The 17,329-nt window shown below is 43.7% G+C and overlaps 1 protein-coding gene across 1 annotated transcript; it reads left to right on the top strand.

The window, feature by feature from the left end:
• The first annotated feature begins 8,513 nt into the window (after window positions 1–8,513).
• LOC137356432 (probable G-protein coupled receptor 139) lies at window positions 8,514–15,093 on the top strand. The gene is made up of 2 exons (XM_068022325.1): window positions 8,514–9,500; window positions 15,019–15,093. The coding sequence occupies exons 1-2, from the start codon at window positions 8,514–8,516 to the stop codon at window positions 15,091–15,093; spliced, it is 1,062 nt and encodes a 353-aa protein (XP_067878426.1).
• Window positions 15,094–17,329: the final 2,236 nt, after the last annotated feature.

The following is a 17,329-nucleotide window of genomic DNA, read 5'->3' as shown; positions in this document are numbered from 1 at the left end:
CAACATACGCAGTCCTCCAGTCCTCTGGCAGCACATCTGCAACAAGAGAGGATTGGAAAATGATGGTCAGAGCCTCAGCTATTTCCTCCCTTGCACCTCTTAACAGGCTCATGCTGGTGAATTATCAGCTTTCAAAGAGGCTAAAACCCATTAATAATTCCTCCCTCAGTTTATCCCATTCAAATATCCTGCTTTCACTCTCTGTGTCTGGGACAATCTCTCGGTCTGTGTCTCCCTCTTTGTGTCTCTTTCTGTCTGTCTGTCTCTCTTTCCCTCCTCTCTCAGAACATCAGTCAGCTATTTTTGATTTGTTTTCAGTGGCCATTTTATGATACCACAGCACTGGGACATTTATTTCAGAGACTGACTCCTTACTAATTTAAGATTAGTGTTTTAAACTTGACAGAGAAACAGATCCTGGGATTCAGCTGAACGTAGCTTCATCCTGAAAACTGTTAGCAAACGTGTTGGGAAATGTGTCAAAAGCTGTTTCCATTCAGACATTCCAGCATTGTGGAAGTGTGAGCTATCTTTGCAGAGACAGGAAATAGGGGTGTTTGAATGGAACTGCAGGTTTTGGTTGTTGCAATAAGGTGAGAATTTGAATTGTGTCCCTTGCAGATACACAGAATTGAAGGCATTTACAGAACACCGCATGAAGTAGTTTACCAATGTCTGACAAACTTCGAAGACTGCAGACACATGGAAGAAGAGGAGAAGGGAACAATATACAGAACCTGAGACAGTCAGAAAACAGCAGAAGGAAAATGAATTGCTTTTTATGGGTTTTAATTTGAAGGCCTGAGCTAATGAATGAAAAAGCAGGAGTTCAAATCCCACACTGGGCTGTTGTGAATTTGAATTCTGTATTTTCTTTAAAAAAAAACATAAATCTGGAATTAAAAAAGCCTCTAGGATGGAATGATTCATTCCTGTCCACTAGTGCAAAGCCCGTGTGTGTCTCAGTTTTGCTGTATTTATTAACGATTTAAGATGACGAGGTAGAATGCCACATACCCAAGTTTACTAATGACACAAAAATAGGCAGCATTGTAAGCAGTGTAGCTGGAAGCCGATTAATGTAGCCCATCAAACACGCCGAACACAGATTCAGCACAGCTTAGGAACAGACTACAGTTCCTTTAACATTCACTCTCTGTCTCTCCCTCCTGCTATCACTGACATTTGGAGAGAGACAGAGGGAGAGAGGGTTAGATTTGTAGGCAGAGAGAGGGCTGTAGAGAGGGACAAAGTTGGAGAGAGAGAGATTGCTGAGGTGGATGAAAAGGATAATGTAAGATATATTAATTTGATGCAATCCTTCACTGCTTTGTACACAAACATATACGAGCTAGGTTTGGAGGCGAAAGGATCAGTAATCTTAAAGGAGAAACTATTGTTAATTAATTCCGTTTTATTTTCTCAGAATTATCATCATGGCCTTGTTTATTTCAGTGTATAATATTTATAAAGCCCTTAGGAAGACAGGAGGAGGCCGATCGGACCCTCGAGCCTGTTCCATCCCTTTGGGATCTTTTATTCCTCTCCCTTTCCCTGTGGATCTCTCTCTCTGAACCTCACCCTGTCTTTCTCTCCCTCAGCCCATCTCTTTCCCTCTTCCCCTCACCAACTCTCTCTCCCTCACCGCATCTCTCTCTGTCTCTCCCTCTCCCGATCTCTGTATCTCTCTCTCTCTCCTGAACCCGTATCATTCTCTCTCGCTCTCTCTCTTTCATCACACACACAGAAGAGGACCATAGAATCATAGTGTACTATTACACAGTATGAGGCGATTCGACCTATTGAATCTATGCTATCTCATTTCAAGAGTGGTCCAGTTAGTCGCACTCTCCCGCTCTTCCCCATCACTTCATTTTTTTCTGTCATTGTCCATATCTTGTCTTGAGAATGCAGCATATAGCACATTCCATAGCGATGTCTGTTAAGTGTTTATTTGTACAAGTCAATTGAGCATTGAATATTGATAACTTACTTAAACCTTGTGTTCACACAAAGATCAAGGTTGCAAATTCAACAGTGGCCACTTTGACTTCATCCCATCGTGTCTTATGTACATTCTCACAGGATAGCAGGTATAACTGTAGTCATAGTATTCAGCTGAAAATTGATCAGATACATTGTGGTTTCAGTCCATATTTACAGTACACAAGGTACCTTACTGTTGTAATACGTTCATATAGTATCTATTCATCCCACAGGGGCAAAATGTCACTGGCTCAACATTCTCACTAAGCACTGAAGAATTCCAGAAAGCGAGGCTCACAAATTCAACACAGGTTTCCTTTTTTTGATTCGCCCTGGTCTGTTCTGATTCTCTGAGGGATTACTGATGCTTATCCTTCACATGAGCAGTCGTCCTAATCCTGCATGCCATTCCCGCTGCCAAACCCGGCATCCGCTTACATTAATGCAAGTGATACAGGAGCGTCTCAGTGACTGAGGCAGGTGAGACTTTAGCCTGAGCCAGGCACAGTGAGTGACCCAGGTTAATCCGATACTCCAGGAAAAAGGTGGCAGTCGTTTGGAATGTGTCTTCTGCAAACGCACATTGATGCAAAATCAATTGTCGTTTTTAAATTGAAGATTGATCTCATCAAATGCCTTTTGAAAATTGAAATATTCTTCTTTCGCTCTCTGTCCCTGAGTCACTCTGTTCCTCTGTTTGTGTGTGTTTCTGTGTGTGTGTGTCTATGCCTGCTTCTCTCCTCTCTCAGATCCTTTTAAAAACTGCACATACATCAGTTTGCCATTTTAAGTCAGCTGCTTTTGGTTTCACCGCATCTGCAGAGGTTGCACTTCCTTCTGCAGGCTGCTAAGAAACCTATATTCCGCAGTTGGCTCCAATGTTCCCGTGAAAATTTAGATGTTGTGTGTGTCCAGTTTTTTTTTTCCGTGCGCTGTCCCTTGAAATTTTTGGAGAATCTTTGAAGACGTGTGCTATTTATTGTGGAACAGGATCTGCATGGGACCTTTGAGGCTGCTGCACGCAGATTTGCAGGAGCATTGACCAACACTCTCCATCCCAATCTCTTCCTCTTTCTCTCTGGTACTCTCTCCCCATTGCTATCCTTCCCTCTCTCTGTTATTCTCCATATTTATCCCTGTCTTTCTCACTGCTACTCTCGCCATCTGGATGGAGGAGGTGAAAGAGAGGCATACATAGAGGCAGCTTTACACTGTATCTAAACCCACACTGTACCTGCCCCCTTGTTGCAGACTCCCCAACAAAGGGAACATTCTCCCAGCATCCGCCCTGTAAAGTCCACTCAGAATCCTGTATGTTTCAATAAGATCAACTCTCATTCTACTAAACTCCAATTTGTATAAGCTGCTTGTCTTGCTCAGTATATCCAACATTTTCTGCTGGGATCACAGCTGAAGATGGTTGGGCTGAGGACAATAACCTGATAAACTCCTGCAGTGATGGCCTGGGACTGAGATGATTGACTTCCAACAACCACAACCATCTTTATTTCTGCTCGGTATGATTGCAACCAGTGGAGAGCTTTTCCCCTGATTCCCACTGACTTCAATTTTACTCGGGCTCCTCGATGCCACACTCAGCCAAACGCTGCCTTGATGTTAAGGTCAGTCTCTCTTCCCAGTAGCAGTCAGGAGTGACTCGATCCATTTGACCCGTAGTGTAGTGAACATACTGTGCTTCTTCACAGCCTGGTACAGGACTGTACACGGCCGATTAATGCAGCCCATCAAACACGCCGAGCACAGATTCAGCACAGCTTAGGAACAGACTACAGTTCCTTTAACATTCTCTCTCTGTCTCTCCCTCCTGCTATCACTGACACTAGGAGAGAGACAGAGGGAGAGAGGGTTAGATATGAAGGCAGAGAGAGGGCTGTAGAGAGGGACAAAGTTGGAGACAGAGAAATTGCTGAGCTGGATGAAAAGGATAATGTAAGATATATTAATTTGATGCAATCCTTCACTGCTGTGTACACAAACATATACGAGCTAGGTATGGAGAGAAGAAACATCGGGAGAGGGAGAAATGGAGATGAAGTTGGGGCCTGGGCAGACACTTTTGATGATCTAGAAGGAATAGCCTCCATTTTAAACATCCAGCAAGTTATTCCACTGTGGGAGCCATCACACTCTCATGATATTAGTTGTGGAAACTTCATGATGGCTTATTGGTTAATTTTTAAACCTGTGATTGGCAGATTCTTGTTCACCAAAGGTATTAAGAGATAACGGGCAAAGGCAGGATCAAGGTGTAAGTTAAATCACAGATCAGCTATGAGCTCATTGAATGCCGGAACAGAGTTGTGGGGTTAAATTGCATCCTCCTCTTCCAATATCCCCTGTTAAATACCCTTCTTTCTCTGTCAGTCACCCTGTCAGTCTATGTCTCTCTGTTTCTCTCTTTCTGTCTCTCTGTCTATCTGTTTCGGACAGTGTAGAATGAGATTCACTCTGTATTCACCCCATGATGTTCCTGCCCTCGGAGTGTGGCATAGGACAGCGTAGAGGTAAATTTACTCTGTGTCAAACCCAACTCTCTCTTTGTCTCTCTATCTGCCTGTCCGTATCTCTCTCCCTCTCCTCTCTCAATCATCTGTGGAAATCCAAAAACATTAGTCAGCCATTTTAGGCTGGTTCTCGGTGGCCATTTTATGTTACCACAACACTGGGACATTTATTTCAGAGACCGACTCCTCACCAATGTAAGGGTAGTGCTTAAAATGTGACAGAGACAGAGACATGGAGACACTGAGAAACACAATACTAGAAAGGAATTAATCATTCCCTTGTACCCAATAATTTGCCCTGTGCTGTGATTAGGCTGGGTGGCCTGTAATTACTCAGTATATTACTTTCTCCCTTGTTAATCAACAGTACAACATACGCAGTCCTCCAGTCCTCTGGCAGCACGACTATAACCAGAGAGGATTGGAAATGATAGTCAGAGCCTCAGCTATTTCCTCCCTTGCACCTCTTAACAGTCTGAGCCTGGTGAATTATCAGCTTTCAAAGATGCTATACCCCTTAATATTTCCTCTCTCGCTGTTTATCCCATTCAATATTTCAAACTCCTCCTCGTTGACTACAATGTCTGTGTCGTTCCCTTTTTTGTGAAGACAGTTGCGATGTTTTCATTAAGAACCATGCCCGCATCTTCCGCCTCCACGGTTAAGAAAAAGGAGGAGAGACGATGGTAAAGTGGTATTCCCCAGGGGTTTGGATTACAACCACAGATCTTTTTGATATATATTAATGACTTAGACATGGGTATCATAACTTCAACATTGTGCCATCTGCAACCAAATAAACAGGGCGGGGAATAGTCGTAGATTGTCCACTTTATACGTGGAGGGGGAGCTCCCTTCACTTTATACATACAGAGGTAGCTCCCTCCACTTTATACGTAGAGAGGTAGCTCCCTCCACTTTAAACGTAGAGAGGGAGCTCTCTCCATTTTTATAGATAGGGAGGGAGCTCCCTCCACCTTATACGTAGAGAGGGAGCTCGCTCCACTTTATACATAGAGGGGGAGCTCCCTCCTCTTTATTCCGAGAGGCGGACCTCCCTCTATTTTATACAGCTGTCATGGTGGGATTTGAAAACCAGTCACCAGGCCACTAGGTTGGGCCTCTGGATTACTTGACCAGTGAAATTATCACCATGCGACTGCCTCCCCAATGGACGTGAGCAGTGTCTGTCCCCAAATATCACCCACAGTAGTTTCTGGGCTGTAGCCCTGAAGATCGTCCCGAATCAGATCCCCAAAGTTCGCATTTTAACTGGGAAAAGGCAGGAACAGAGTGAAATGGAAATGTTTTTGACCCTGGATTCACTGTGCACTGCAGACTGATCAGTTACCTTTACAATAGCAATGCCAGGAGTGAACAAGGTCAATACAATAATATGGAAAATGTAAATTACGCCATTCATAATTGAAGCATGAGTACCGTTTTCAGATTAAATCCGAGAGTGGTCTCACTAAGAAAATATCATTGACATTGAAATGATGTTGTTTTATCCACCACATTATTTACATCAGAGTCAAAGCTGCTGATGTAATGTGTTTGTTCAGGTGACTGTAACTAATAGCAATGATCAGGGGTATAACCGTGTCAGTGGTGGATTATCCCCTGTATAAATCTGGACCCAATGGAATGGATCAACTCAGAGTGCCTGCTGGATCTGTGGATTCCAGGCTAATAGAAGTCTTTGCTTCTCACAGAAATGGGATATCCAGCATTCATTCAGTTCATATTAATTTGTTATCCTGCACCTGCCGCAATTGGTGTTCCTGGTAAGCCAGTATCTCAGCTCTTAATGGTGTCAATCGATGTTAACTGTGCTGCTGTACTCGGTATTATTTCTCACTGTGTGTATTATTCAGCTGCCTGTTCATTTCCTGATTTTACTGATTAACTGATGGCATCTCCTCATTGTCTACTCTTTCAGTCTTGCAGCAGTTGTATTATGACTTTAATGGTATTGGCTTCAGTAACCGTGGTATTGTCACTAGATTATTCTGTGTATTGAATGTATTTGAATGAGATGTCTCGGTTAGGATCAACAATCAGACCATTAGGAGCTTTAAACAGTTTCCTGATGCGAATCTAACCGGTCCTGGAATATTTTTAGGATTTTTTTTCATTGATTGATGATGAGATATCTCACTGACTCAGTGTTACAAGCGAACAGCATAATTTCCCCCCTCCCCAATAACATGGCTCAGTTTAAATGGGATTTCAACGTATTTATTGGTTATCACTGTTATCAAATATTATTTCATTCTGTGTTTGTCTGATGCTGCTTCAGAGGTCTGGCTACTGAGTTTGCTGCTGACACTTTCACATCTCCTTCTCTGCTTCACTGTGGACCTTCACTGTCACTGGACTACATTGTAAAGTAGAAAGTATTGATATGATGTTTTATTGGTTTACACTCTATCAGTTGGAATCAAGAACCTTTCCATTTATCTGTAGATTATCAGCTGCAGCGCTGATGTTGATGTTTTATTAATTAAACAATCCCACATTATAACAGATTACTTCATAATTCCAGGAGGAGGAATTTCAATGATTGTGAGGTGTGTCTGGAAGTAGCTTTCGGTCCTGTTTATTCCATTTATTGCAGATGAAGTGAATAGTGCAGTTGAATAGGTGGAGACTTGCGTGTTCTGCAGATACATTAAATTATTCAAAGAGGTTTCACCATTGAACAAACTTACTATGAGAATAGAATCATTGAAACTGGGGCTGGTGAACAGAACACAGGCGCAGAATGTTAGGAATAAATCATATGTGAAAAGCATCATTAAGTAACAATTTACAGGATGTGAGTACTCCGGAGAGATAGGGAAGGAGAAAAGGAGCAGGGAGAACGAAACCGAGGGAAAGAGATCAGCAGAAGTAAAGAGAAAGAGAAAGAAGCAGCAGTGTGAATAATTCACTACATAAACTGCTGGGATGTCCAGAACAATTAGTGAGAGAAACTGTGAGTTGAAGTTATCTGTTGTCAGATTGTGTTCACTTTCCTGTTGGGCTTGATCCTCTGTGTAGATTTCTGTCAGGTCCTCATTTTGTTTTGCAGAAAGTTCCTTTTCCTTACTTAATGACTGAATGAACTGAACATAATCAGTTCGACATTGATGGTAATTCATTATTTAAATACTGCACTTTAAAATCTCTGTGACTGCTGAATTCAATAAAGAGCGAGGCTGATATCAGAAATATATTTAACGTTATATTTAATTGTCTGTACTGACTAAATATATTGACTATATTATATAAACAATGAACTGTTCTCCAACACCAATAACCACAGGGATTATTGTTTGAATGTATTAATTGAGTTGTATTGCTGGGATCTATAGATTAGATTCCCTCTAACACTCTGCTGCAGTGTCTTCCTGTGAATCTCAGCCTCTTCTCTCACTGTATTAAATCCTCAGTCTCCTCATCCATTGCTTCAGTTTATCCACTTTCCCAAACCATCTGCTCCAGTCTCCCCTCGATCTCCAACATGTCCTTTTCCTTCTCTCCCTCGCAGTCGCACTCTCTGCCTCCACCTTCAACTGCCTCGACCAACCTGATAGGAATAAAGGAACATAGGAGCAGGAGGAAGCCATTCTGCCCTTGGAGCCTGCTCCGCCATTCTAGATCATGGCTGATACTCAAACTCTGTGCTGCAGTTTTCATCCCTTTCCCATTTTGTAACAGTCCCTGTCCGTTCCCTGAACCCTGAGCAACAAACCAGCGACACATCACGCTCTCACCACACCTTTCCAACCAACAGTCGAGAGACAAATTCCCAATTAACCCATTGGATTCCAACTCTGCAAATCCCCTCTCATTTCCCCACTGGCACTGCATCATCATTCAGTACTTCCAGTCGATCCGGTGCTGACTTTATTCACTTTCTGCATCAATTTCCCAATTCATTATAAATAACTGTGTCTTCAAACATTTCACTGTGGCAAAGCACTGCCAGGTCAACGAATCAGTTTTCACTGCTCGATGCAGCAATTAAGCTGTAAATTTCAGCCCAGATCTTGTCAAACTGCTGCGTTGGCTCCAGGTCTGAACAGTAATTTATCTGCTTCCTTTCTCTCTCTTCCAGTTAACTTAGTTGCGATTGTGATCCTGTCCCGAGGAAAGTGCGGTCTCTCCAAATGTATCACCATCTACCTGGTGGGAATGGCAGTGTCTGATCTCCTGGTCGTTATCACTGATCCCATATTGAGCTGGATTGTTGCAATTTATTTCCCATATTCATTCCTGAGAATTACTCCTGTGTGTTCTCTCATTCAGGTTCTGCTTTCTGCATCCACAGATGTTTCTGTCTGGCTCACAGTGACTTTCACCTTTGATAGATTTGTGGCCATTTGTTGCGAGAAGCTTAAAGCAAAATATTGCAGTGAGAAAACGGCGGCTGTGGTTGTTGGAACAGTGAGTGTGCTGGGCTGTTTAGAGTCTCTCCCCTGGTACTTTACAAAGGAACAACGTTACATTATTGATAATGTTCCCATGGGTTGTCATTATAAACTGAGCTTCTATACTTCCATCATATGGGGGGCATTTGAATTGTTTGACCGCATTTTAACCCCTTGTGTCCCGTTCTTTCTGATTTTGCTGCTCAATGTTCTGACTGTCAGACGGATTTCATTCTCCAGTAAAGTCCGCAGGGGATTCCGGCGCCACAGCAATGCAGAGAATCGCAAGGACCCAGAGATGGAGAATCGCAAGAAATCAATTATTTTACTCTTCAGTATATCCGGCAGTTTTATACTGTTATGGGTGACCCGGGTTGTGTATAGCATTTATTTGCGACTTGCAGATATTCGATATTATTCCTCCTACACTGACCCTCTCTTTATCACAAGTCAAACATCAAAGATTCTGCAGGTCCTCAGTTCCTGCACCAACACATGTATTTACATTGTGACCCAGACTAAATTCAGACAGGAGCTGAAAAAGGCGGTGAAATACCCTCTTAATCTCATTGCGAAATTAGTGAAATCATAGAAAGAGCAGAAGGGTTTCAAACACTGGAACTAAATCCCATTCCGCCGCTCCCCCCACCCCCCCACCCGCCTTTGTGATTATTTGACCGGCGCCATCTTTAGTCCTGGCAGCTGCCTGAACGTGGCAGACCCTGATGTTTAACTGGAACAATGTACATTTGCGCATGTGCCAGTACAACGCGACCTAGTGGTTGCTTTGTCAACAAACGCCGACAGTGGACAAAGCTGCAAACGGCAGTGACTGCGAGGCAGTGAGATGGGCAGTAACTGCAGCGAGACAGGGACACCAGCAGTTTGAGATGGTGAGAGGGGGACAGTAAGTGCACTGAGACAGGGACACCAGCAGATGGAGATGGTGAGGCAGGGACAGTAACTGCAGTGAGGCAGGGATACCGGCAGATGGAGATGGTGAGAGGGGGACAGAACTGCAATGAGACATGGACACCAGCAGATGGAGATGGTGAGAGGGGCCAGTAACTGCAGTAAGACGGTGACACTGGCAGATGCAGATGGTGAGAGGGGGACTGTAACTGCAATGAGACATGGACACCAGCAGATGGAGATGGTGAGCCATTGCTGATGGGAGTTTCTCTGTTCATGAGAGTTTGAAAGTTTCCATAAGTGTGATTAATTTACTTTATGAAAACTTGAAATGCTGAATAAAATAATTTCAATACAATTTGTGTTAAATGGTTGTTTTCCTTCTATGTAAGCGTTTGTAACATTAAAATGGTTCCTGTTTGGAAAATTATTTTGAGTGATTAAAGGTAATGCATAAATAAAGCAACAGCAGCAAATTGAACTCAGGCAATCATTTGCAAAGAAAATCTCTCTAAGCTGTGTTGAGATCTTCATCACTAACTTTATGACATATCTCTCTCTCTCACACACACACTTCTCTTTCTATGCTGCTATCTTCTCTTCTATAACTCAGAGTAATTGAAGTTTTGATCCAATTGTCTTTTGAAAATGAATATTAATTCTGCTTTCAGAATTCACTGTCAGACAGTGAATTCCAGACATAATAACTCCATGCCTATTTGTTTCACCCCTCTGCTAGTGTAAACAGTCTCTCTTCAAGACTCCAAACTGAGGGTAAGATTTTGAATACAATCAATTTCTCCAGGACAGCAGCTGCGGAGGAGATGGAACCTTCTTAATTTGGACAAGCGATGAAGAAAAATCCCTCCGAATCCCCCAGGCAAGCATCGGACAGAAACAGTCAGGAAGCAAAGGGAAACAAGTGACATTTTATTGCAGCAGCAAAAACTTTTTGTCAGAATGTGGAGGTCTTTATCACTGAGCTTTATATAAACTGGAGTTGAAAAGTGGAAGATCTTTCATACAAGTTGTGTTAAATGGCCATTTCCCAGTTTGTAAACCCTTGTAACATTAAAGTGGTAAATGTCAAGAAAGATTTGTTTTCCAATGAGTAAAGGGTAATACATAAATACAGCAGCATTAAATAAAGTGCAAAGAATCATTGACAAATACAGCTGTAAATATGGGTCACAACTGTTGTGTGAAATGTCACCAGTTGTAAAAGTTCCTTTGGCTGCATCATTAACTTGGCTGTAGTTTCAGGCTTTGTCACACAGTGGAATTGACAATCCGAATAAAAACTGCCTGTTTATACTGCAGTCAAGCAGGCATCTCCAGCAAAAACTCTTTGCCAGAATTTCAAGGTAACTGCAGTGAGACATTGTCAGTAATTTTCTGAACTTTCTGTAAACTGGAGGTGAATAGTGAAAGACATTTAGTGCAATGAGTGTTAAACGCCCATTATCCAAACCGGCATCTCCATGCTTTAAATTGCAGCAGCTTTTCTGCACTGTTGATGAGGTTTTCGGGGGAGGGAGCGGGAGAGAGACAGACAGACAGGTTTCTGTCTGGAATGGTCCATTTGGGATATGGCTGGAATATCCCTCTCTCCCCCATTCCCTGTTTGCACTCACCTTGGACTGTCCCACATCTGGGAGGGAGTGTCCAGATGGAGGAAGCTGAGAGCTGGTTGGCTGAGCTGTATTTTGGGTGGACTGGCTGTTTTGAGTGACAGGTTCTGGGATATATTAGGACAACATCAGCCTCCATTCTTTCTTTCCATGCGGCTGGTTTATGAAGGTGAGTTTCTGTGTCTCAGTCTCTATGCCCAGATGAATTGGAACTGATTACACTGAGTGTGTGAGAGAGAGTCCAGTCTGAATTCCTCTCTCTGTCCCAGTCCTGACCATTTTCTCCAATTCCCACCCCAATGCTTCTGTCCAGGATCTTTTCCCCATGGACGAGCTGATGGAGGGAAGGTGTTAGAGTCCAACGATGGAGCACAGACGTTGTGGGATGGTAAGTATCACATCTTTATTAACTCTCTCTCCCTCAATCGCAGTCTCTTCCCTTCAGTCTCTGCCTCTCTGAGTCATTGTGTTTCTCTCTCTCTTGCTCGCCCTCTCTCTTCCTTTGCCTCTTTCTGACTTTCTCTCTCTCTTTCTCTGCTTTCTCTCCCTCTTTCTATGCTTTCTCTCCCTCTCTCCCTTTCTCTGCTTTCTCTCTCTTGCTTTGCCCCTTTCCGACTTTCCCTCTCTCTTTCTTTCACTTTCTCTATTTTCCCTCTGTTACCCCCTCTCTCGCTCTGCTTTCTATTTTCTCTCTGTTTCCCTCTCTCTCTCTCCACTTTCTCACTCTTTCTTTGCCGCTTTTCAAATTTCTCCCTACTCTCCCTTTCCCGACTTTCTCTCTCTCTCTCTCTCTTGCAGTTTTCCGACTTTCTCTCTCTTTCACTTTCTCTGCTTTCTCTCTCTTTCTCTCTCTCTGCCACTTTCCAACATTCTCCCTCACATTCACTCTCTTGCCCTCCTTTCTCTCTCTTTTCTGCCCCTTTCTGACTTTCTCTTTCTCCCTCTGTTTCTCTGCTTTCTCTCTCTATCACTCTCTCTCTTTTTGTCTGCTTTCTCTCTCTTTTTTTGCTGCTTTGCAACTTTGTCCCTCTCTTTCTCTTTCCCTCTGATCTCTCTCTTTGCTGCCCCTTTCCGACTTTCTCTGTCTCTCTCTTTCAATGTCTCTGCTTTCTTTCTCTCTCTTTCACTTTCTCTCTTTCTTTCTCTCCCCCCCCCCCCCCCCCCACCACACGGCAAATATTTCTCTCCCCTCCGGAAAATATCCCCCCCACCGCTAAACCACCCCCACCAAATATTTCCCTTTGCAAATTCCACTTCCACCCCCCTGAAAAGATACCCCCACAATTAATTTACACTGCAATATTTCGCCCGCCGTGCAAATTCCTCCCTGCAAACAGACCCTTCCCCATCTAATACCCCTCCTGTGAACTGACTCCCATCTAATACCCCTCCTGCGAACAGACCACCATCTAATAACCCTCCTGTGAACAGACCCCATCTAATACCCCCTGTGAACTGGCTCCCATCTAGCACATCTCCTGTGAACTGACTTCCAATTACTACCCCTCCTGCGAACAGAGTCCCATCTGATACCCCTCCTTCGAACAGACCCACATCTAATAACCTTCCTGTGAACAGACCCCCACTTAATACTCCTCCTGTGAACAGAGCCACATCTAATACCTTTCCTGTGAGCAGGCTCCCATCTCATACACCTGTGAGCAGAGATCCCTCTAATAACCCTCCTGCTACCAGACGCCCATCTAATACCCCTCCTGCGAACAGATTTCCCTCTAATACCCCTCCTGCGAACAGGTCCCCATCTAATACCACTCCTGTGAACAGGCTCCCATCTACTGCACCTCCTGTGAACAGACTCGCCTCTAATACCCCTCCTGTGAACAGAATCTCATCTAACACCGCTCCTGTGAGCAGACTTCCCTCTAATAGCCCTCCTGTGAACAGACTCCAATCTTCTCCCCCTCCTGTGAACAGACCCCCATCTTGTACCCCTCCTGTGAACAGAATCCCATCTAATACACCTCCTGCGAGCAGACTTCCCTCTAATACCCCTCCTGTGAACAGACCTCCCTCTAATACCCTCCTGTGAACAGACTCCCCTCTAATGCACCTCCTGCGAACTGATACCCATCTAATAGCCCTCCAGCGAACAGACCACCTCTAATACGCCTCCTGTGAAGAGACTCCCCTCTAATAGCCGTCCTATGAACAAACGTCCCTCTAATAGCCCTCCTGTGAACAGACTCCAGTGTTCTCCCCCTCCTGTGAACAGACCCCCATCTTGTACCCCTCCTGTGAGCAGAATCCCATCTAATACACCTCCTGTGAGCAGACTTCCCTCTAATACCCCTCCTGTGAACAGACTTCCCTCTAATACCCTCCTGTGAACAGACTCCCCTCTAATGCACCTCCTGCGAACTGACCCCCATCTAATAGCCCTCCAGCGAACAGACCACCTCTAATACGCCTCCTGTGAAGAGACCCCCATCTAATAGCCGTCCTATGAACAAACTTCCCTCTAATACCCTTCCCGTGAACAGACCGCCCTCTAATACCCCTCCTGTGAACAAACTTCCTTCTAATACCCCTCCTGTGATCAGACTACCCTCTGATACTCCTCCTGTGAACAGACTTCCCTCCAATACCCCTCCTGTGAACAGAATATCATCTGTTAACCGTGGAGTGGAGTCAACTCCCCCTTGTCCACAGCTACAGTTACTTGGCTTGGTACAAAGAGGGTGAATTCAGTCCTTTCTTTATCTATCCATTTACTTTATTCACGTTGTTGTACAATGTAAGAATAAGGCTTATACACTTAGACAAAAACATACGACTCCCCTGAGGTATACAGTTAATAACAAAACTTTCTAGAATTCATAAGCACACCCACTAGGTTCCTCTGACCTTTCCCTGTCTTAGTCACAGAATACAAAGTATATTACCCGAAAAAGGGAGAGTTAACGCTGGCCAAGCGTTCCATTCTCTCTCTACTTCTACGTCGTCGCCGCATCGCTCACGCAGGGTCTTCCGCTTCCACGATGGTTGATCTCCGGAGTTTTCGCTGGTTCTATGCCCAAAAAGCTCTATTCTTATCCTATTGCTTATCTCTGCAAATTTGAGCTGTGTCTTTCCGGTTGGATTAAGCTTGATCACCTCGTTCACAGCTTCTCTTAATTGGTCCAGGCCCAAAGACCCCGGTATCACACCGTGTCCAAATTAGGCCCTTTTCCTGCGTCCTGTTCTTTGTCTTGTCCCATAAAGTAATTAGTTCAAACTGGTTTTTACCAGCACAGGCCACTGTCCGAGCTCCAGGTTACCACAGGTCAAACAATCCCAGCAGTTTGTAACTGATTCTGTGTTTCCTGCAGCCCCTGGCCAAAATCTCCCCCCTCTTGATCAAAAGATACATATCTTAGGATCATCAGGTTTCTCTGCTCTGTGAACCATTCCTGAGAACGTCATTGTCCCCCATTAATTGTGCAATACCGTTACATATAAAAAGATATGTTATAAAACTTAGTATATACAGTTATTTGTCCCTGTTTTTTGTTTATATTGATAACCGTTCCTTCTGTTACATTATAGTCCCGTCATCCAATCTTCGCAGAAGTTCATTTTCCACCTTCTAAGCTGATATACATTGAAGACAATAATTATTAGCGCACATAGAGTCGCTATGACAGCAATATGTGATACAATTCTGACCCATGGATGTATTTGAACATTAAATCCCCAATTCCAAAACTTATTCCAAAACCCTGGGTCACGCAACTGTTCATTTGCCTTGTCAGCATGAGTTCTAATTGTTTTAGTGTGTTTATTCCATTGATGAATTATCTCTTTTGCCTCTTCTGCTATTTGTGCCCAATCTGCTGTCAGGTGTGGGATGAGTGGTAATTCAGTGGCAATATATTCCCGTACCTCTTGATCTGTATCAGTACGCTGGACCATAAGATTTTCCTTTATCACTATCCTCCTTATTGGCCGAGGCAGTACTTGTCCACCAACAACCAAATCCGAGGTTACATTGTGAATGGCGACATTGTGTCCCTCCAGAGGGCACTGTTTCCATCCCTTGTTCTAGTTCATAGCAGCCGTGGCTATGTAATATGTTTGCCCGACAAGGGCATATTGTAAAAAGGTCTGGTTATTTACAGGCAGAATGGAAAATGAACAATTTTCATAGGTGCTGAGCCCACAATTTGTAAGTTTCTGTCTCGTTGTCTCTTCCGGACAGGCCCAGTGATTCCCCCCTTGATGACATTTTGACAAATCTACCCCTTTTTCAACACCATCCATTACAATAGCATGAGATGGAGGGTTACGCAAGGATATCCAAATACCCTCCTGGTACTTGCCCACATTATGGACTCTCTTCAAAGCGTAGGTCAAATTACTTCCATGTCGGGGAATATGAAACACTGCACCAACATAATATCTTCCTCTATCCTCTTCACAGGTACCAAACACTCTGTTAGTTAAGGTCAAACCTCTGTTCCCTCCTGTATACCCAATGTTTTTCCCGTGCACGCCAAACCATCTACTCCCGCATAATACAAATTTAAATCTTCTCGCTGTCCTTTTTTGGTTCGAACTATCTTGATCTGCCGAGCAAAGTTGTTTATGGCCACAGGATAGTCTTCCCACGTCGCCACTGCTTCCAGCACATTCATTCTTCGTGATAGCTCCAATCCGGATTCACCCATAGTCCCAAATATGGTCAATCCAATTGAAATGCAATGCATCACCCTCTTCATTGTGGGCTGGACAAGATTAATTTCTGTTCTTATTTACAGTTTCTTTCTTATCCTATTTTAAGTCCAGTCTCTCCATACACTGAGCCAGACTGTCGATATCTTCTTCCCAATTTGTTTCTGATTCTAACCGTCCATTTCTCCGGGCCCACTTGCTTCCCCTGTTTTCTTTATTGTTCTTTCGTTTTTTCCTTCAATTTCCCTCTGTATGTGGATGTACAACATCAGGTTGTCTTTCAAACACTTCCGCTTGGATCCACAGTTGATCCTGCTCTTGATCTCCCTGTCCTTCGATTGGAACATCGGTAGCATCAAGCATCACATGCCAACTGTGATTATCTTGTTTTTCTCCTACTAGCTTTAGCTGATTAATGTGATTCCAGCCACTCTTGTCTAGTGCCGTCAATACTTTGTATACAGATGGACTAGCTTTATCTACGATCTCATAGGGACTGGCGAACTTTGGACTCAGAAATGAGATGGGCAGGTATATTCTGATCATTACCCTTTGTCCAAGGTCCAACTCTATTGGGCTAGCTTTTGCATCGAAATAAGCCTTACTTTGCTGTCTCTTCTTTCCCTGTTGGTGAGCTGCCACGTAATTTGCTTCCCTCACTGTTTCTACTAATTGTTGTACCCATTTTCCTGAAATAATACTGTCCACCTCAGGTTCGGACAAGTCCAAACCTACCAACCCCTCCAGTCCTCTCATATCCCTTCCTGTCATGAGTTTATCGGGAGTATAACGTGTTGATGAAGCTATGGTATTCCTGACTGCCATCAACACATAGGGCAAAACAACCTGCCAGGTCTCCTTATGCTGCTGTACCATTTTAGCTATCATGTTTTTCATGTCCGATTCATCCTTTCCACAATTCCACCAGACTGTGGTCTATAGGGTATGCGGAATTTCTGTTTGACCCCAAAGAGGGTCATTGCATTTTGCATTACATGGGCTGTAAAATGTGTTCCCCGATCTGATTCTATGCTTCCGGGAAAACCCCACCAAGTGAATACCCTTTCTAATAGAATTTTCGCGGTGATTTTGGCTGTATGTGTTCTGGTTGGGAAAGCTTCCACCCATTTGGCAAACGTATCTACTATTACTAGAATGTATTTAAACCCTCCTGGAGTGGGGGGTA

Source organism: Heterodontus francisci, chromosome 45 (genome assembly GCF_036365525.1).
Source record: "Heterodontus francisci isolate sHetFra1 chromosome 45, sHetFra1.hap1, whole genome shotgun sequence".
NCBI lineage: Eukaryota > Metazoa > Chordata > Chondrichthyes > Heterodontiformes > Heterodontidae > Heterodontus > Heterodontus francisci.
This window is presented reverse-complemented; position numbering and strand designations above follow the sequence as displayed.